This window comes from Geotrypetes seraphini, chromosome 13 (assembly GCF_902459505.1).
Source record: "Geotrypetes seraphini chromosome 13, aGeoSer1.1, whole genome shotgun sequence".
In the NCBI taxonomy this organism is placed as follows: domain Eukaryota; kingdom Metazoa; phylum Chordata; class Amphibia; order Gymnophiona; family Dermophiidae; genus Geotrypetes; species Geotrypetes seraphini.
The window spans coordinates 26316800-26337989 of record NC_047096.1 but is presented as its reverse complement, the minus strand read 5'-3'; the positions used below and the strand labels follow the sequence as shown (position 1 = coordinate 26337989).

General features: G+C 44.0%; 1 protein-coding gene across 3 annotated transcripts; it reads right to left on the bottom strand.

The window, feature by feature from the left end:
- Window positions 1–550: 550 nt before the first annotated feature.
- Window positions 551–20439, bottom strand: APOA4 (apolipoprotein A4). Of its 3 annotated transcripts, none has more exons than XM_033919327.1 (4): window positions 20418–20439; window positions 11530–11605; window positions 9495–9621; window positions 551–1815 (listed from the first exon to the last, which is right to left on the bottom strand). In XM_033919327.1, the coding sequence occupies exons 2-4, from the start codon at window positions 11576–11578 to the stop codon at window positions 909–911; spliced, it is 1083 nt and encodes a 360-aa protein (XP_033775218.1). In that variant the 5' UTR covers window positions 11579–11605; window positions 20418–20439; the 3' UTR covers window positions 551–908. The 3 variants fall into 3 exon arrangements, with proteins under 3 accessions (XP_033775218.1, XP_033775215.1, XP_033775216.1); XM_033919324.1 differs by lacking the exon at window positions 20418–20439 and adding an exon at window positions 20255–20287; XM_033919325.1 differs by lacking the exon at window positions 20418–20439 and adding an exon at window positions 12774–12857.
- Window positions 20440–21190: the final 751 nt, after the last annotated feature.

The following is a 21190-nucleotide window of genomic DNA, read 5'->3' as shown; positions in this document are numbered from 1 at the left end:
TAGTATTGGGAAACATCCCTCCCCATGAGCAAGTACTCAGTGGCTCAGCATTGTGCTGAAGGATATACTGCCTCTTTTTTTATTACAAGCAATAGCAAAATTTCTTAGTAAGGAAATAATGCATTTCAAAGTGGATTACAAATATACCCCCCCCCCCTCCCTTTTACAAAACCACACAAGAGGTTTTTAACACTGGCCGGCTCGCTGCTCTGATGCTCATAGTAACTCTAAAACCTCACTAAAAACCTCTTGCACAGTTTTGTAAAAGGGGGGATAGTAATGTCTATTTTGTAAAATTCTTAATCTGTATACAGCTGCAATATTTTTTTTCTGACATACCAAATAAAATATTCAGCTTCGTCCCACAGAGATTAACCTGTATGTCTTAACAGTATATATCCATCTGGAAGTTTGCAGAATACACACCTTAATTAAGCCTAGGATTCAGGACTAAACTATCTAGCAAACATCTTTCAGAGATAGAAATATGAGATACTCCTTAGCAAAAGTCACACAAAAAGGTCTAAGTTGGAAACCACAGAGAGGAAAGTGTTTGGATAATTATGTTGCATTTTATTCACTTTTTAAATTCCTAGTTTTACAGTAGCTAGAAACTTCAGTAGCAGCAGTGTCTTTTCTCAGACTTGCAGTATGTTAACATATACAGAAGTTAGGTTAGCGGAGTTATTGTGCAGGTGATTTGTGTAAAGATCTATTTCTACTGTATTTAAAGAAAGAATAAAGAACAATGTAGATACTGCCATGCTGAAAAGCTACACTTAATGCACATCCATAGCTAGCTAAAGTTACAGGAAATCTTGTAACAGAGATGGGACAGATAATGTGTTCACTTTTCCATCTTACGAGAGATGCCATCTGCATTCTTACAAGGTGACCAGATGTTCTATCTAAGCAGCAACATCAGAAGAAGGCAGTTGCTGTAAATTAGCATTTAGGAAAGATCCAATCTTCTCAGCAATATCTTTCTCCACATATTCCTGCACATCCTTTATGCTGACCTGATACGGTTCAAGTTTCTTATTCATCTTTTCAGCCTGCTGGAGGAGCTGGCTGTTGAAGTTCTGCCCATAGAAGGCCATATTCTGGTTGAATTCCTCTACCTTCTGGTTCAATTGCTTGACGAAGCCATTGCTGTTTGCCTTCTCCTTAAGCTGCTCTGCTAAATGGGCCAGTTCGAGCTTCAGACTTTCCACGTTGTCAGAAAGTTGTTGATTCAGTTGTTGAGCACCTTTTTTCATCTGGAAAGCCATCAGCTCAATATGTTGGTTGAGTTTTTCTTGCATATCCTGGGTGTTAGTTGGAAGACTGCTTTGAAGCTCTAACACAATCTGATCAATCTGGGAATTGATTTTATCAGCAAAGGGGCCCAGTTTCTCCTTGACCTCTTCTGTACCTTTAGTGATCTTCTCCTTGAACTCATCAGCATAGGGGGTCAATGTTTGCTTGGTGCTGTCCATTGTCTCCTGGATCTTGGCTTGGATTTCTTGAAGGCGAGGGAGCAGCTGCTCACGAAGCTCCTTGGTGTTCTGACTGACCTGGTTGTGGAACTCCTCAGCAACAGGGGTCAGCTTAATCTTCATATCCTCAATTTTAGTGGTAATCTTATTGCGGATATCATCTGGGGACTGGGAAATTTCCTGGATAAGCAGGTCTAGTTCAGCCTGGATCTGCTCCCTGATTTTCTCTGAATCTTGAGTGAACTGAGATTGGAGCTGTGTAATGAATGGAATAGTCTTCTCTTGAAGATCCCCAGCATAAAGATGTGCATCTTTCAGTTTGTTTTGGATAAAAACACTGTGCAAGCAATAGATAAAGAATGTATTTATTACTTTATGAATATTCTCTGCTTTTTCTTTTTTTTCATCTTTTCATAGTAGTGGTAAAACCTAGCCATTTGACCCGAGATGCATCCAGTATATCTAGAAAATCTGCAATTGGTTTCCTATGACAAAGCCATGGATAGACTACATGGGGGAGGGTTTATGAAATGAAAATTTAAAAAACCACTGATTAGTTTTTAATGAAGCTCATGGTGCTGTAGGTCATTTAGGAGAATGTTAATTATGTTCAGGAGAAGTTCCCCCAGAACAGATAACCAAGCTTCCCATATGATCCCCCTTTCTAATCCTTCCAAAAACCGACAAGTAACCTCTCCCACATCTTCTTCCCCCTCCCCATAAGCCCCTCACGCATACCTGAATATCTATGGTGATCTAGTGGGGTTCGTTGGGGCTGACGCGATACCCATTGACTCCTGCCCCTAATCATACCATGCCATATAGTGACTGCAACCTTTCACCATAGTCTCACAGTAGTATCATAAGACTACAGTGAAAGGTCATGGATCAACAACAAAAAGGACAAGAAAAATAGACCACCTCAAAGTATCTAAACAGAAAAGCAAGGTAAGTCAATACTTTGGAGTTATCACTATTGACCTACCTGGCTTCTCTGTTTGAAAAATCATGGATATCATATTGGATATTGCACAGAGATGACCAGAAGCAAATGAGCATCATTCCTGCTTCAATGAACCCAGGATATTCAAGTCAGGGTGGCCTATGGGGAGGGGGAGGGGGCAGTGGGGAGGGGGAATTGTCTGCTCAGGAGAGGGCTGGGAAGCCTCTGAGCTTGCTCTGTCTTTGGAAAATAAAACCAAACTCTGCCTATTTTCATTTGCCAGTGACAGAGCAAATGTCATTGTTAATGACTGCCCATCCCTAGAAGAGGCAGACAGTTCTCAATGACAACTGACCTCTGCCAGTCACTGAGCAGTGCGGAACCAGGCACAAAGCGCAAAGGTCGCACTCCTGCATCTTGACACTCTGCTACCAAAGCCAGTCTTCCAGCAGGAAAGCGTGCTGGACCACCACAACTTTTAAAAAGGTACCAGGGGGCTGCAGGCAGCTTTGGGCTATGGGTGGGCTGCTTTGGCTTTTGGGCTGCGGGCGGGCTCCTTCGGCTGCGGGCAGCTTCGGGCTGTGGTCTGGCTCCTTCAGCTGAGGGTGGGCTGCTTCGGGCTTCCCAGCACCAGATATCCCCCTGTAGAGGAGGAAATTTTTCTTCCTTGGTTTGTCCTCCTCTACAGGGGGGTGCGTCTTATGGACGGGTGCGTCTTATAGAACAAAAAATACGGTAACTGTCTGGGTGGGGAATAAGCCTCTTTCCAAGCTAATCACAGACCCCCCAATTCTGTATATGGTGTCTTCCACTGTGCATGCAAATCAGTGCCCCTCCCCCACCCTCCTTCCCTTTCCCTGTACCTTTTTAACTTCTACGGCATGAGCAGCGTGCCCACATCAGCACAGCTCACCCTTTGATGTCGCTTCCTAGGCGCGGGTCCTGGAAGTGACATCAGAGAGAGCACCGATGCCGACACGGGCAGCAACCTTGTCCGGGGAAGTGCAAAAGGTACGGGAGGGAAGACAAGGGGCACGCAGCCCATCAAGGAGAGAAGCGGGGGACAGAGAGGAAGAGGGGGGCCACACCCTTAGCAAAACAGCACCCATGGCGGACCGCCCCCTTTACTACACCATTGTTAACCAGCGCTGATAATTGGCAATTAACACCTCATAATTGACGCTAATTGAAACTAATTGAAAGTTATGCAGACAACTTGAACGAGGTATTCTGTAAAGTGCTGCTGTGTGCCAGTTCTAGTGCGCAAATCTGAAAAAGAGGCATGTCCAGGGGAGGAGCAAGGACGGATTGTGGGCATTCCTAAAAGTTAGGTGCACTGTTACAGAACAAGCCTGATGTGCACACAAGCTAGGCATAGGCATTTAGGCCTGGTTTTCCTTGGCCTACATGGGTGCGCCTAAAAGTTACGCAACATATCGGCGCTTAGCGTGATTCTATTAGGTGTGCATACCTTTCATAGGACTGCACTAGGGCCCGGATTCTGTAACCAGTACCGTTGGCTGCGGCTGCCTTAAAAGCATCCATCAATCACATGTCGATCATGCGATGGTGATGGGTACAGAATTGCGTCCCCAGCAAAGGTAGGCACCAGAAACGTAGGCCAGGGTTTTCCTGGCCTACATTTCTGGCACCTGCCTTTAATGCAAATCACACACCTCCGTAGGCAAGTTAGGCCACTTAACGTCACTTCTGGTGTTAGCCATGGCCATAGTGGTGTTAGGCAGCCTAAAGCACCTATGGAGGCGTGATTCTAGCACTGATTTTTTAGGCATTGGTAGGCGTCTTGAAACTCAGTTAAAAACCATTTCAACTGTGTTTTTTTTTTATTGAGTTTGGGTACCTAGAAGTGCGTAAAAAACCAGCGCCATGTAGAAAATCCCCCCTAAGCATTATTCTAGTTATCACTAATTTTTTTTGGCACCATATATGGAATTTGCCCCCCAAAACATACTCAGCTGCTCATTGTAGACCAGTATACGCCATTGGTTCTCAGAATTGTCCTGGGGGAGTACCAGAGACCAACAAGAGAGACTAAGATCTAGAGCCAAAGGCAGAGGATCACAGCAGATCAATATCACAAACCATAGAAAAGAGATGAATAAAAGTTTATTATATGTAATACAACTCTTGACTTAGATGCATATTTAATAAATTAAGGGAAAAAAAAAAGGTGTATCTACCTTTTTTTCTGTGGTTTGTGATATTGATCTGCTGTGGTTCTCTGCCTGGGAAATACCAGCTAGTCAGATTTTCAATAAATAAATGTACATGGGATAGATTTGCATGCCTATCACTTCCCTTATATGTAGATGCCTTCCATACATATTCTATAGGGGTATCCTGAAAACCTGACTGGCTGGTAGTTCCCCAGGAGAGTTTTGAGGATCACTGGTTTATACCATTCCATCTTTTCTTTACTTAGCTATAACTAAGCAGATAAGAAGTCCACAGGATATATGAATCATATTGTATATTCACAAAGGACCTGATTCTATATATCATACTTAAATGATCAGTGCCAACTAGTGTGGCACTAACCATGATTCTACAAGGTGCATGTATCTTTTATAGAATCGTCCTTAGCGAGGTTGTGCGACACAACTTAGGTGCAGGGATTTAAGCCAGCTAAAAACAAGCTTAATTGCCTGTGACTAAGTTATGTATGGATTGGACGTATTCTACATCAATGCGCCTGACTTTTGGGAACGCCTCCAATCCACCCCTGGCCACGCCCCTTTCCAAATACATGCACCGGAACTGGCGCATACTTTTTACAGAATCACACTTTCCAAGTTGTTTGCATAATTTTTAACTAGTCCCAATTAATGTCAATTATGAGTTGTTCATGGCCATTATCAGTGCCAATTAATCAATTAATTTGTGCACATATATCGACCATGCACACCAATGTACTCATACAAGTAAGGCGTCAGATACAGAATTTGCGGGATAATTAATACTCTAGTGAGCGACACAAATTTTGTTCTACAAATCAGATCAGTAATGGAGGCAGAGAGCTAAAACAGAGAAGCATGATACGTGATGGAGATACTGTGTGTGATTAGACTGGGGCAGGAGCAGTGGCATACCTAGGGGGGTGGGGGGCCGTCTGCCCCAGGTGCACGCCCCAAGGGGGTGCACAGGAGAGAGCTGAACAGGGATGACGGGGACCCGCGGGGTTAAATACAACTCGAGCGGCGAGGCTCGTCTTCTGTTCCTATCTGCCCTGCCGCGCACACATAGCCGACCAGAAGTCTTCCTTGATGTGAGCGCTGACGTCGGAGGGAGGGCTTAAGCAAAACATGCCCTCCGACATCAGCGCTGACATCGGGGAACACTTCCGGTTGGCTATGTGTGCGCGGCAGGGCAGGCAGAAAATGGAAGACGAGCCTTGCGGCTCGAGCTCCATTTGGCTGAGAAATTTGCTAAGATGAGGACTGGGAGGCAAACGCGGAACACAAAAGGGAGGAGGAAGTGCATTTTTTGACACAAGGCATGAACTTGGGAAAGAGGATGGAGGAAGGGAGGGAAAGAGATGCTGAGGTGGGGGAGGGAATGCGTTTTTGGACACAGAAGGCATGAACTTGGGAGAGAGGATTGAGGAAGGGAGGGAATGAGGTGGGGGAGGGAGTGCGTTTTTGGAGACTAGGCATGAACTTGGGAAAGAGGATGGAGGAAGGGAGGGGAAGAGGTGGGGGAGGGAGTATATTTTTGGACATAAGGCATGAACTTGGGAAAGAGGATGGAGGAAGGGAGGGAAAGAGATGCTGAGGTGGGGGAGGGAATGCGTTTTTGTACACAGAAGGCATGAACTTGGGAGAGAGGAAGGGAGGGAAAGAGATGCTGAGGTGGGAGAGGGAGTGCGTTTTTGGGCACTAGGCATGAACTTGGGAGAGAGGATGGAGGAAGAGAGGGAAAGAGATGCTGAGGTGGGGGAGGGAGAGCGTTTTTGGACACAGAAGGCATGGACTTGGGAGAGAGGAAGGGAGGAAAAGAGATGCTGAGGTGGGAGAGGGAGTGCATTTTTGGGCACTAGGCATGAACTTGGGAGAGAGGATGGAGGAAGGGAGGGAAAGAGATGCTGAGGTGGGGGAGGGAGAGCGTTTTTGGACACAGAAGGCATGGACTTGGGAGAGAGGAAGGGAGGGAAAGAGATGCTGAGGTGGGAGAGGGAGTGCGTTTTTGGGCACTAGGCATGAACTTGGGAGAGAGGATGGAGGAAGGGAGGGAAAGAGATGCTGAGGTGGGGGAGGGAGAGCGTTTTTGGACACAGAAGGCATGGACTTGGGAGAGAGGAAGGGAGGGAAAGAGATGGTTGTGTACACGGGGAATGGAAGAAAGGAGAATTTTTGGTCATAGGGAGAGAGCGAAGTACAGATGAGAGGGTGAAATATTGTGGTGGAACGGATAGATTGAAATGGATGCGAGAGGGAGGAATATTGGACATAGTGGTGAAGGGAATGGAGGAGAGATGTGGCATGGTGCTGGAGAGGGGTGATAGAAGGAGAAATGTTGGGCATGAGACTGGTGGGCAGGGGCGAAAGATGAGAAAGGAATAAATGCTAGACCATGGTAGGAGGAACCAATGGACAGCAACAGAAGAATTTACAGAAGATGGCAAAGCGGAAAAAGAAACTGGGACCAACTTTATGGAAAAATAAGTCTTCAGACAACAAAGGTAAAAAACGGAATTTATTGACTAAAATATGTTAGCTTTGGGAAATATATATAGCAGATGTCTTTGTATAGTGTTCAAAAGAAAAGGAAATGCATTTCTGGTTTTATTTCTACAGTGTTGAAGTACTTGCTAACCCTTGCTATGGCTGATGGGGATCCCCAAGCACCGCCAGTAGAAGATCTCCTCTAGAGACGGCCACAACTCCCCTCCACCAAGCGCAGCAGTCGCTGGCAGCATCCATTAGCCACTGAGGTGCCAGCATCAGGGACGCTACTGCTGCCTGCCAAGCTTGGCAAAAGGGACTCCCGGCCATCTGCAGAGGAAGTCCTCAGTTGACAGCTTGGGGGTTCTCATCAGCTGAGTATTTATATTTTATATTTACATTAGAGGCTCTGGTAGAAACCTGTTTAAAAAGTATGTATTCTTCCCAATTAATATTTCCAAATTAATAAAGTGTCTTTGCTTATTTGTAAATGGGTCTCTACCAGAGCCTTTAATTCAGTAGCATAATTAAATGAAATAACTATTTCTGAAGTTTATAGGGACGGGTGGGGACAAAGGGGATTCCTCACGGGGACAGGTGGGGATGGAGGGGATTCCTCGCGGGGACAGGTGGGGAAGGAAGGATTCCTCGTGGGGACGGGTGGGGACAGAGGGATTCCTCACAGGGACGGGTGGGACTTCTGTCCCTGCGCAACTCTCTAGTGCACAGCCAGCCACCCTCCCTATTCTGCAGCTGCTGCTTTCCTTAACCAGCAGCAGTGGCAGTAAACAGGGGTGTCCTTGGGTGTTCACCGGCGTTGCTCATCTTCTGCCCAGCTCCCCTGCTGAAAGCTGCGGGCGTCCGCTCCTTGTGCGATCCGCAGCTGCGTCGGAAGTGTTCCCTCTGACATCATGACGTCAGAAAGAAGGCTTCCGACGCAGCCGCAAATCGCGTGAGGAGCGGATGCCCGTGGCTTTCAGCAAGGGACATGCTGGGCAGGGAACGGGGGAGGGTAGAAATACTGCACAGATAAGGGGGGAAGACATGCTGCTGCTGCAGCACCCAACTGGGGAGAGAGAGGGAAGGAGGGAGAGGGGGGAGGAACCAGAGATGCCAAGTCCATGGGAGGGAGGTAAAGGAAAAAAGGAAAGGAAATACCAGACCATGGAGGGGGAGGAAGAGATGCCATGGCATGAGGGAAGGGAAGGAGATAGAGATACCACACCATGGTGTGGAGTGGGAAGAAAGGAAGGAAAGGAGAAGAGAAAGAGAGAGATGCCAAAGCATAGGGGAGGGGGTGGAGACAGAAAAATTGAGAGGGGTGAAGTTGAAATGAATCATGTGCAAAGGAGAGAAGGGACCCCAGATATACAGTTTATTGAAGGGACATAGAAAGAGGGAAGATGCCATATGGAAGAGAGAGAGGGTGGACAGTAGATGGAAGGGGCAGAGAGAGTGTGGGCAGTAGATGGAAGTGGTAAAGAGAGAGGGCAGAAGCTGGGTAGAAGGGGCAAAGAGAGGGCAGATGTTGCATGGAAGGGAGAGAGGACAAATGCTGTATAGAAAGAAGAGAGCAAAGAAGATGATTAAAGCAGAAACGACAAAAGGTAGAAATATTTTTTGTTGCTTTACTTAGAATCAAGTAGTATTGTAACTGTATTGATAAAAGTTTATAAATATGAAATGGAAATAAGGCAATTTTTTGGACTAAACCCCTTTCCTCAGGCCAGGATACCATAACAGCAGTATACTGTACTGTTCTGAAGAAAGATTTGGCCTCTGAAAGCTAATTGAAAAATTGATTAGTCCAATAAAATAGTATTTTCTTATTTCTCATTATTTGTTTTATTTTTATTTGTTAATTTGTAAAGTGATGATTGTTATGTATCAGTTTTTTCAAATTTACATCTACTGTCTTTATATTTTGCACAGTATTAGGGGACATGTGTCACTGTTTTTGTGGTGTTGTGGTGTTGCATTGTATGCAGAGTCTGGTTTCTTGATGGTTCAGTTTAACTTTTGTCCACATATTTCTATTTTTAGTTTGTGATTATTCCATATTGGGCCAGGGTGTATCTCTGTTCTGTATGTATGAAAAGGACATAGTTTTCAGTTGACATTGACTACAGAATCAATTGACTGTGAGGGATCTGGCTTGTTTAGTTTTACAATGTATGTGTTGGTGTTCTAGTGCTCACTGCAGTATTTAAGATGTTGCCTTTTCCTAGGTACACTCTTGTTATGCGATATGTGGATTGTTACTAAAAATCATATTTTTGATATAGATGGGGGGGTGTCAAAAAATGATGGTCCCTGGGTGTCACATATGCTAGGTACGCCACTGGGCGGGAGGACAGGGGTCAGGAGCTGATGGTTTCAGGTGGTACCTACTTGAGCTGTTGACTAATCTCTGACTGCTGAATCTGGTCAAAGGCCTTCTGGGCATTGGTGATCATCTGAGTAAAGTAATTCCAGATATCATATTGTATCCGGTCAGTGCTCAGGTTAGCCTTAGAGCCTGAAAGACAAAAACAGTACACACACAATCATTCCTTCAGAGTTCCTTATTCTTTCATCACTTTGGTTTCATGTCCCCTTCAGTTATTGCTCTCAAAAGGTTCTTCCCTGCTCAATTTTCTCACATCTACTTCTCATTCTTCACAGACTCCATTCATTTTTTTCCATACATTATCATTGTACTGTCTCTAATGTATAACTTGAAAGTCACACAGTTTCACTGTGCTGCTTCATTTAGGATGATGGTGAACCCCAGCACTGAAAAGGAATTCTAGTCAACTTTGTGGTTCATTTACAGTGTAGATTTAAATCTGTGTATTGTAAATAGGATAATACAAAGGAGAACAATACAAAAAAAAAAAGAGCAAATGTTTTAAAGCAAGAATTATAGAAGAACAGAGTGCCATTGAATTTACAATTGAAAGCATCAGATTACCTCCTCCCTCCCCATTTCCCCCCACTAAGACAAATCGTATTAGAGAGAATAAATTTTGCAAGAGGCCATGGTTCTTACAGCCTCCTGAAGACTTGTCAAAGGAAAAGGAGAAACCCCCTCTCCACCTTCCAGTTAATTTGCAGTGCAAAAGGACCTGCTTACATCTCTCCCTATTTGCCACCCTGAAAACTATACAATATTTGATGGTGAATTAGAGAATTCCATTGAGAGGTTATGGGATTAAACACACAGTACAGGCAGCTGCCTATTCAAAGTCATCTCATTCAGATTAGCATGATAGCAGAGCTGGATTAACACCATATACTGGTACAATGGTAGCAGTAGACTTTCAAAGGGAAGATTTTCAAAGTGAAGCTCAGTTTCTAAGGCACAGAAATATACACAAGCGCATGCATTCTTTCAGACGGTTCATAGTCAAATGCGTGCAGACAACTGCACGAAAACAAGTGAGTACGAAGACAAGTGAGCGCAAGACAAGTGAGCGTGAAGGGTTCATAGTCAAATGCGCGCGCAAGACATCTGAGCGCAAGACATCTGAGCGCAAGACAACTGAGCACGAAGACATCTGAGAGCAAGACAACTGAGTGCGAAGGGTTCATAGTCAAATGCGCGTGCACAAGACAACTGAGCGCGAAGACATCTGAGCGCAAGACAACTGAGCGCGAAGGGCTCATAGTCAAATGCACACGCGCAAGACATCTGAGCGCAAAGACATCTGAGCGCAAGACAACTGAGCGCGAAGGGTTCATAGTCAAATGTGCACGTGCAAGATATCTGGGCACAAGACAACTGAGCGCAAAGACATCTGAGCGCAAGACAATAGGGTGCAGGACTTTATATCACAAGATAATAGCGCGCAAGAAAAGAAGCTAGGCAACCATAGTGATTAAAAATGCATTTGCAAAACACGGAATTGTCCGCATGCAGTTGTGCTTGCACGTGTTTGACTTGCCACCTTTCAGACTCATCTCCACACCATCATGTAAAGTTATTGTACAATCTGACTCTACATGATGGTTCACTGGCAGTATTTGGGTCAGTCAGGGCTGGGGATTCTATGGAGGTACTACTGACAGTTCTTCAGGACACCTAGTGGATTTAGGACCCATGATTGCATGAATCCAGGGGGTGCACTATTGAAAACTATTGCTGCAATAATTAGACTAAGATTGAGGAGAGAAACTTTTATAAAAGGGAAAAATCCCAGGTAATTTTGAAAGAAGACTTATAGCTCTAAAGCCCAACAGAACCTGGTTGCAAATGGACTGAACAACTAATGGAACAGGAGGAAACTGTTGAACCAAAATTATAATCTAGTTGACTAGTAATAAGCCCATCTGCTGTCTATAATAAAATAACCACTCCACACAGTATAAAATCTGATGGCCCAGGGTGGTCCAGGTTAGATGATTTCACTGTATCCTGCCCCATCCAACACCTGGCTTCTCTTACCTGCGAAAGCACAAATGGCCAAGATGAGGAAAACCCCTTTCAGAGACATGCTGAGTAACAGTAGATCTTGAGCTTTCTGCAAAATGAAAGAAAACTATATAAGACCGAAAAGTCAAATCGTACCTTCCAGTCTAATGATAACAATAGCTCAGATTTGAAATTCAATAATACATAGATGAAAAGATAGAAGCATGTGTAGCACAGAAGTCTACATTCCCTTTCAAATGGACATCAGCCCCTCCCTTCTCCATCCTTACAGAATGCCCTAGAGTTCCTGGATGCTCTGGGAAAAAGGGAGTGAGCTCTCCATGCTAGTCCACTTGAATGCAAAGAAATAAAAGTCAATCAACTCTTGTATTGCACCAACTTAATCCAGGACTTCAAAGCTACATTTTCTTCATCGAGTCAAAAGGAAAACAAATCAAGAAACATATGGCTTGCCCCAAGAAATATATATCCATATACATCGCTTTGTTTATTGCTCTTCACATATTGGATCCCAATTTTTGCCCTGGAGAAGTGATTTACTTCTTCTTTGAAGACAATCAGCGCAACTTGATATCTATTAGAAATTATTTACTTTTAGTTTATCCTTGCAAATCTCTTCTTGAAGTGGACTTTAGAAATAGTTTCTTTTTGCAATATTTTAATAGAAACATGATGGCTGATAAAGGCCAAATGGCTCATCCGCAGTAACCATTATCTCTTTCTCCCTCCGAGAGATCCCAGGCCCCTTTTGAATTCAGACACAGTCTCTGTCTCCACCACCTCTACCGGGAGACTGTTCCATGCATCTACCACCCTTTCTGTAAAAAAGTATTTCCTTAGATTACTCCAGAGCCTATCACCTCTTAACTTCATCCTATGCCCTTCTCATTGCAGAGTTTCCTTTCAAATTAAAGAGACTTGACTCATGCGCATTTACATTACGTAGGTATTTAAACGTCTCTATCATATCTCCCCTCTCCCGCCTTTCCTCCAAAGTACACAGATTGAGATCTTTAAGTCTGTCCTCATACACCTTATGAATAAGACCACATACCATTTTAACAGAAATATGTTTCACGACTGTTATTCCTTTCTTGTATATCTAAACTTGACATGTTTGATTGAAATTACTAAATACAAAAACCCAAAGTCAATGCAGTTCCGCATTTATATCTAATCATATTGTTAAAGTTCTTTCGGGTATTCCCCTAAAGGGTCAATCAATAGTCCTAGCATCTTTTTCTGTAGCAGCTTACCTTCCTGTGAATGCTTTCTACCTGCTGAAAGAGAAGCTCAGCTGTTACCTGCTATTTATACCAAAGAACTGAGCAGTCTAGAGAATTGAAAATGCCAGGATATATATCACAAGTGAGCAACTTGGACTTTAGTTAATGGACAACGTGGAATGGCCCTATCAGGCCTCTGATCTGCTGGTGCTGTGGAAGTTCTCCCTGGTGACATCAGCAGGTTCCTATCAAATGGTAGCATTCGTCACAACCCCCAGAGCACCCAGCTGATGTCCCACTGCCTCTGCCTGTGTTTACTGACTCCTGGATTCTGAAAGAAGATAGAAAGGGAGGGGGGATAAAAGAATGGCAGGGAACAAGGAGCAAACCTGTCCATCAAAATTCTGAGCACAAATAGCTGCATTTACAGTTCACAGTACTTAAGAGTAAGCATTATCCTTCCAACAAGAGTTGTGAATAGTGCAGGATAGAAGATTTTGTAAATAAATAAATGAATGTACTATAGAAATGTTAAGTATTAGCAGTAGTGGCAAAAGGCAGAAGGTGGCACCCTCCCAAGTCTCACTTCTCTAGGAATAAAGTAACATCCTTCCAGCTCTCTTAAAATTGAAAGCAGATGGCATCCTCCCACTTGTCGCAGTACTGGGGGGCAAGTATTGGGAGTTGAGGAGTAGTCTTGTGATTAGTGCAGTGGCCTGAGAACCGGATTTGATTCCCACTGCAGTTTCTTGTGACTCTGGGCAAATCATGTACCCCTCCATTGACCCAAGTAAATGATAAGTATCTGTATATAATATGTAAACCACTTTGATTGTAACTTCTGAAAGGTGGTATATCAATCCCAGCTCTCATAGTGCTATGTAGTAGAGAATGACACGGTGACAAAATTCATCACAGTTTCCGTCCCCGCGGGAAATAATCCCATGTCATTTTCTAGTGTCTATTTCAACCTCGGTCCTTCTTCAAAGCAAAGCTTGCGGGTCAGTGGTTGTGGCCATTCATACTCTAATTCTTATGTGAGCCAAGGATAATGAAGCCAGTTCTGGTTTTGAACATATTCTAAATGAATGTTGTATTTGTAGTCTCTGAAGCTACCCATTAAACCAGTGGTTCCCAACCCTGTCCTGGAAGACCCCCAGGCCAATCGGGTTTTCAGGCTAGCCCTAATGAATATGCAAGGGACAAATTTGCATGTCTGTTACCTCCATTATATGCAGATCTCTCTCATGCGTATTCATTAGGGCTATTCCGAAAACTTGACTGGCTGATGGTCCTCCAGGACAGAGTTGGGGACCACTGATTTAGAGTAACGGGTGCAATTTTGGAGCCCACGTCTTTAAAAAGATATAAACAGGATGGAATTGATCCGGAGGACAGCTACTAAAATGGTCAGTGGTCTTCATCATAAAGCATATGGAGACCCACTTAACGATCTCAATATGTATACTTTGGATGAAACGTAGGAGAGGGAAGATATGATAGAGATCTTTAAATACCTATGTGGCATAAATGCAGTGGCATAGTAAAGGGGTGGGGGTGGGGGTCCACCCCAGGTGCAGATACCCATCCTCCTCTCCACCCACCCTATTCCTTCTCCTCCCCCACCCCTACTACCACGCATGTGTGCCCCTTCCTTTCCTCCGTACCTCTGTAACATTCCTGGCGTGAGCAACAACTCTCGCGCCAGCGTCGGCTCTTCCTCTGACATAACTTCCTGGACCCACACCTAGGAAGTGACATCAGAGGAAGAACTGACGCTGGCACAAAAGCAGCTTGGGCGATTGCCGCTCGTGGCAGGAACGTTACACAGGTACTGGGGAAGGGAAGCGGCACATGCATGGCAGGAGGGGGGCGGAGAATGAGCATGTAGAGGTGGGGGGCAGAGAAGAGAGTGGGGAGGGGTGCCAGCACCCTGGGAGGCTCTAACCCTCAATACATCACTGACAAGAGGAGAGTCTCTTACAAGGGAATGGGACTTGATATACAACCTTTCTATGGCTGCAATCAAAGCAGTTCACATATTATGTACAAGTGCCTGGGGCAATGGAGGGTTAAGTGACTTGTTCAGGGTCACAGGGAGCTGCAGTGAGAATAGAACCCAGTTCCCCAGGTTCTCGAGCTGTTGCACTAACCACTAGGCTGCTTCTCCATGTCAACCAAAAGGAAACTCTGGAATGAGGAGCATAGGATGAACGTGAAAAGGGACAGACTCAGGTGAAACCTGAGAAAATACCATTTCATGGAAAGGGTGGTGGGTGCATAGAACAGCTTCCCAGTGGAAGTGAACACTATATTTGAATTCTAGAAAGCTTGGCACAAAGCAAATAAGATCTGTCAGGGAGAAGAGGAGATAGCAGATGGTAGGGTGATTAGAGAAACTGGGCCTCTTCTCCCTTGAAAAGAGGGGACTGAGAGGGGACATGATCGAATCATTCAAGATAATGAAGGGAATGGACTTAGTAGATAAAGAGAGATTGTTCACCCTCTCCAAGGTAGGGCGAACGAGAGGGCACTCTCTAAAGTTAAAAGAGGATAGATTCCGTACAAACGTAAGGAAGTTCTTCTTCACCAAGAGAGTGGTGGAAAACTGGAACGCTCTTCCAGAGGCTGTTATAGGGGAAAACACCCTCCAGGGATTCAAGACAAAGTTAGACAAGTTTCTGCTGAACCAGAATGTACATAGGTAAGGCTAGACTCAGGGCACTAGTCTTTGACCTAAGGGCTGCCTGCTTGAACAGACTGCTGGGCACGATGGACCACTAGTCTGACCCAGCAGTAGCAATGCTGTAGTGGGAGTAGAGGTGTCATGCCTGTGGGGAGGAGTCTTCCCTTATAAAGGGGGAACTAAGCATAATAACATTACAAAAAGTGTACAGAATTTTCAAATTTTTGGCACATAATACCCCTAGAAGTACATAATGCATCAAGTTGGGCTGTCAGCAACCCAGGACTGGCCTAAATATCCTTCTTGGAATAGGTAACTTGATTACTCCAGTACAGGGAAGCAGGCAGCATCCTCCCAGCAGACACTGTCATATGAGAAGATTTTGGAGAACAAGGTGCTATAGTTCTATCAGTGCACGGTGAAATATGCTTTTGTTATTACTCACTGGGATGTGGGAGGGGGGAATACATTTACGGTGAAGAAAAACAGCAAACATTAATCCCAAATAAGCAGTTGGAGAATCTGATGCTTATTTACTGAACAGGCTGAACTATCAAAGTCTGGGCTGCAGCCTTCCAGCGTGGCCCTTCCAGCTGTGCACGAGGAGGCAAAGTCTGTGACTGCAGTAAGTACAACGGGAAACAAGGTAGCATTCGCAGATAACTTTCAGTTTTATCTTTTGGGGGTTTCTTGTTGATTTCATTATGATCTGTCAATGAGCTACATGATTTTTTTAGTAGATTGATCTTTGCTAGTGAAGCTAGCAAACTAGGAACATCCCTCCCCTTTAGAACCACAGAACTCTGGAACAACCTCACATCCCCGCTCAGAAATTCAAACTCCCTCCAATTCTTCCGCAAACACCTGAAAACTTGGCTCTTTTCAAAAATCTAACACCTCCTGCTCTCTAGGACCCTTGTCCCTCTCTTTCTTCTTGTTCCTTTCCTATAACCCTTCATTTGAGTTCCTTTCTTCCTAATTCTGTAAACCGTGCCGAGCTCTACGCTTGTGGAGTTGGCGCGGTATACAAACCTAAGGTTTAGTTTAGTTTAGTTTAGTGAAGCAATCATAAGGCACCTCTTTCTTGCCCTGAAGCATGTCCTGCGACTCCAGTTCTGATGTCCATACGCATAACTTTGCTATTTCACCTTGCTCCCACCCTGCAGCACTTCTTGCTATTTTAGTACCGAGACCCTCAATACACACTCCCCATCCATGCTAATCTTCTCTGTATCGTTCCAATTTTAGTCTCTGTGCTGCAACCTCACTCCTGCCATGTATTACATTTTACTATTCCATTACTGAGACTCTCCAATACACATAACTCTTCTAAAGCACCTCATTCATACCCAGTAGCACTTCCTGCTTTTCCAATATTAACTCTTAAAAAGTGCTGCCAATGTACCTCACTCATGCCTTGCTACACCCTCACCTCTTCCAGTACCGAGACCCCCAAGCGCACCCCTCTGCTCATGCATGCCATGCTGCATTGGTTTAACCTCTGCAATTTTAGTCTTGAGAACTTGCCCCTCACTCCTATCATGCAGTGCATCCCTATTACAGTTCAGAAACGTTCATTCAGCTCTGAAAAATGTGCCTCACTCCTACACTCCAGCATACACTGTTATTAAGGACATAAGAAATGCAATATGAATCAGACCAAAGGTCCATCTAACCCCTGCATCCTGTCTCCCAAAGTGGCCACACCAGTTCTCAAATGCTTGGCAAGTTTCCAAAGAATTTATCCAATCTTTTTTGCTCATATCTAGGGATAAATACGGTAGTGTTATTTGTAAGTCTACTTGACTATTCAAAGCTTTTCTCCAGGAACTTCCCTAACCGTCTTTTTAAACCCATTAATGCTGCTTCCACCAAAGCCTCTGGAACAAATTCCATAGTTTAACTCTGTGCAGTGAAAAAAAAATAATTCTCAGATTTATTAGTCCTAGAACTATTCAAAAGGGAAAATAGCAGTTCCCTACTTGTTCCACCCTGCTCATGATTTTATAGACCCCCATATCATAGGGTTGGGCAACTATGTGCTTTGAGGGCCGCAACCTGGCTGGGTTTTCAAGCTTTCACAATGAATATGCATGAGATTGATTTGCATGCACTGTTTCCATTGTATGCAAATAGATCTTATGCATATTCATTGTAGAAATCTGGAAAACACAACTGGGTCACGGCCCTTGAGGACTCTGGTTGCCCACCCCTGCTCCATCCAGTCTCCCCTCAGCTGTTTCTTCTCCAGCCTAGAGTTAAGAACATAAGAATAGTTTACTGGGTCAGACCAAAGGTCCATCAAGCCCAGTAGCCCATTCTCACGATGGCCAATCCAGGTCACTAGGAGCTGGCCAAAACCCAAGGAGTAGCAATATTCCATGCTACCGATCCAGGGCAAGCAGTGGCTTCCCCCATGTCTCTCTCAATAACAGACTATGGACTTTTCCTCCAGGAAATTCTCTAACCCTTTCTTAAAACCAGCTATGCTATCCGGTCTTACCACAACCTTTGGCAATGCGTTCCAGAGCTTAACTATTCTCTGAGTGAAAAAATATTTCCTCCTATTGGTTTTAAAAGTATTTCCCTGTAACTTCATCAAGTGTCCCCTAGTCTTTGTAATTTTTGACAGAGTGAAAAATGGATCCACTTATATCCATTCTACTCCACTCAGGATTTTGTAGACTTCAATCATATCTCCCCTCAGCCGTCTCTTTTCCAAGCTGAAGAGCCCTAACCGTTTTAGTCTTTCCTCATACAAGAGGAGTTCCATCCCCTTTAGCATCTTGGTCGCTCTTCTTTGAACCTTTTCTAGTGCCGCTATATCTTTCTTGAGATAAGGAGACCAGAATTGAACGCAATACTCCAGATGAGGTCGCACCATGGAGAGATACAGGGGCATTATAACATTCTTAGTCTTGTTAACCATCCCAAATCAGCCCTGGAGTACCCTCTTGCCAGTCAGATATTTAGGATATCCACAGTGAATATGCATGAGGTTGATTTACATACACTGCCCCCACTGTCTTCAAATCTCGTTCATGCATATTTGTTGAAAACCCTACTGGCAAGGTGGGACTCCAGGACCAACTTGGGAAACAGCCCTAAACTCTTTGTAGGGGAGCCATTCCATTCCCTTTATCATTTTGGTCAATCTATTCTGTATCTTTTCCAATACCTTCCCACAGGGATACTAGGGTTAATAACCACCAGAACACACTGCTCCAACCAAGGAATAGCAACTACTAAACTAAGAGATTTACAACATTTTAACACCTATTCCTTCATATACCTTTGCCTCACGTGGAAAGTAAATGAGCCAAACCAGAGGGAAGGAAAAGTCTCAGATTTCCAATGGGAATTACACAGAGAAGTTCTTCACACTCCCTAGCTCAGGCAATGGCATGAAAACCTCCCCTCTGGCACTCAAAATTTTTTTTAAATCATTTCCTGCTGTGTAACTACTATTCAGTTAGAAAGGCGACTTTTGCCATGAAAATTTCTACACACTCTATTAACAGTCCAACAAAAAACAGTATATTTCGCACAATACTTGCTGCAGGAATTGTAAACTTTTCACACAAAACTTTCCAGAGTATCTTTACCTTATCCTTACCAGCATATCTTTTCTTGATATATAGAATAACAGAATTGCATACCAAGTGTGGTTACACCATGGATTTGAACAGGGGCATTATGATATCCTCCGTTCCATTATCCCTTCTTTTCCTAATAATTCATATTACATATGCCTTTTTGACTGCTGATGTACACTGAGCCAAGAATCAAAATGACCCCAAGAGCCTTTTTTTGGAGTGGCTGTGGCTAATATGGAGCCCATCATAATGTGCCTATACTTTGTATTGTTTTTCCCTATTACATCTCCGTTTGGGAATGGAGAAGTTGTCTAGTCGTTTGCAGTAGACTAAGAACCAGGGGAGCCCTGTTCAAATTCCACTGCTGCTCTTCGTGACCTTGAGCAAGGTCACTTAACCCTCCATTACCTCAGGGGATAACAACAGTTCTTGAACGTAACTTGCCTTGAACTACTTAGAAAGGAAGGAACTAAGTCCAAATAATCTGTACTTGTCCCTGTTTAAATTGAAGAGCCTTTTAGATGCCTAGTTCCCTGGTCTTTCCAGGTCCCCACCCATTCCTCACAATCAGTTCATAATTTTAAGCTTTGAATAACGTTGGCTCATTAGCAAGCTTTATACAGTAACTTCACTCATAGCTCCCTTGCCCAAATCATTTTATAAATATATTAAAAAGCACTGTTCTCAGTGCAGGTCTCTGGGGAACTTCAACACAAACCTTTCTCCATTGGAAGAAAGGACTGTTTAGTCCTACTTTTTTTTTTTTTTTTTTTAATCTTTAGCCAATTATCAATTCACAATAGGATTTTGCCTCCTATCCCAGGCATTTTTAATTTTGTACAAGTTTCCTGAGAGCTTTTGTTGAATGCCTACAATGACCAAGACCTCTCCCCTTTTATGAGCATTTATAGAACTGTCAGTGAACCCCCCCCAGTTCTTCCATTCCAGCATTTCCTACAGAGTAAAAGAGAGTGCTTCCAATACATGACACACTAGTGTAGCAACCAGAACTGCAGATAAACGATGAAACTTTATCAGTGGGTCACAGTACAAGGTGAACTAAAATAGTATGATAGGATGTGCAAGCACACCTGTGATAATAAATGAAGCCACAGAGCAAAGATCCCTAGTTATCAGGGCCACCTCCCTCCTCACTCCCCCCCCCCAGTCTTCCATTCACATAGGGGCTGGATTGTTTTTCAGAAGCCCAGCTCTTTACTCTTCCCTACCTCCCAGCTGAAATACATGCACTGCCAAAAACCAGGCTCCAGGGCTCTCAAATTTCAACTATCTTGCAACCAAACATAAAGCCAAAGCTTTCAGATCAACAGTGTGGGCAGCAGGAAAGATTAGCTGAAATCAGTGGACACAAACCCAGAAATGCCAAGTTACCCAGTTCCAGGTTGGAGGTTTGGGGATGATCCTGGATTTCTGATCACTCTATCCTGGTGCATTATGGGACTTGCAGCACTGATTTTAATTAGCAGGATTAGGCATTATCAAATCTACACTATTTTGAGATGTAAATTCAAAACCAGGACTGGCAACCCCGTATTTAGGGTTACTATATGTCTCCAGAAAAAGGAGGACGGATTTAGACATCCGGGTTTTACTTCCATTGAAAGCAGTGGATGTTTTAATCCATCCTCTTTTTTTCTGGAGCCATATGGTAACTCTACTGTAGACCCCAAGAATGGATTCATCATACAGTGCTAGGACCAGTATGAAGCACCTGAGACCAGAGGCTCTCAACCCAGTTCTCGGGGCACACCCAGCCAGTCAGGTTTTAGGATATCTACAAAGAATATGCATGAGATAGATTTGTATACCAAGGAGGCAGTTTATGCAAATCACTCATGTTATAGGGTTACCATATGGCTTCAGAAAAAGGAGGACGGATAAGACATCCGGGTTTTACTTTCAGTGGCAGTAAAACCTGGATGTCTCAATCTGTCCTCCTTTTTCTGGAGCCATATGGTAACCCTACTCATGTATATTAATTATGGCTATCTTAAAAACTTGACTATCTAGGTCTACCCCCAAGGGCTGGATTGGGAATCACTGACCTAGACCAGTGACTCTTAACCCAGATTTCTCAGGTTTTCAGGATACCCATAATGAATATGCAGGAGAGAGGTTTGCCTACAATGCAGATATATTGTGGA

Bases quoted from the DNA above. Each gene is read 5' to 3' on its own strand.
- APOA4 (XM_033919324.1), bottom strand. The intron at 9,622-11,529 runs GTAAGAGAAGCC...TTTGTCTTTCAG, and splicing joins GGCCATTTGTGCTTTCGCAG to GCTCTAAGGCTAACCTGAGC. The intron at 1,816-9,494 runs GTAGGTACCACC...TTGCTTGCACAG, and splicing joins GAGATTAGTCAACAGCTCAA to TGTTTTTATCCAAAACAAAC.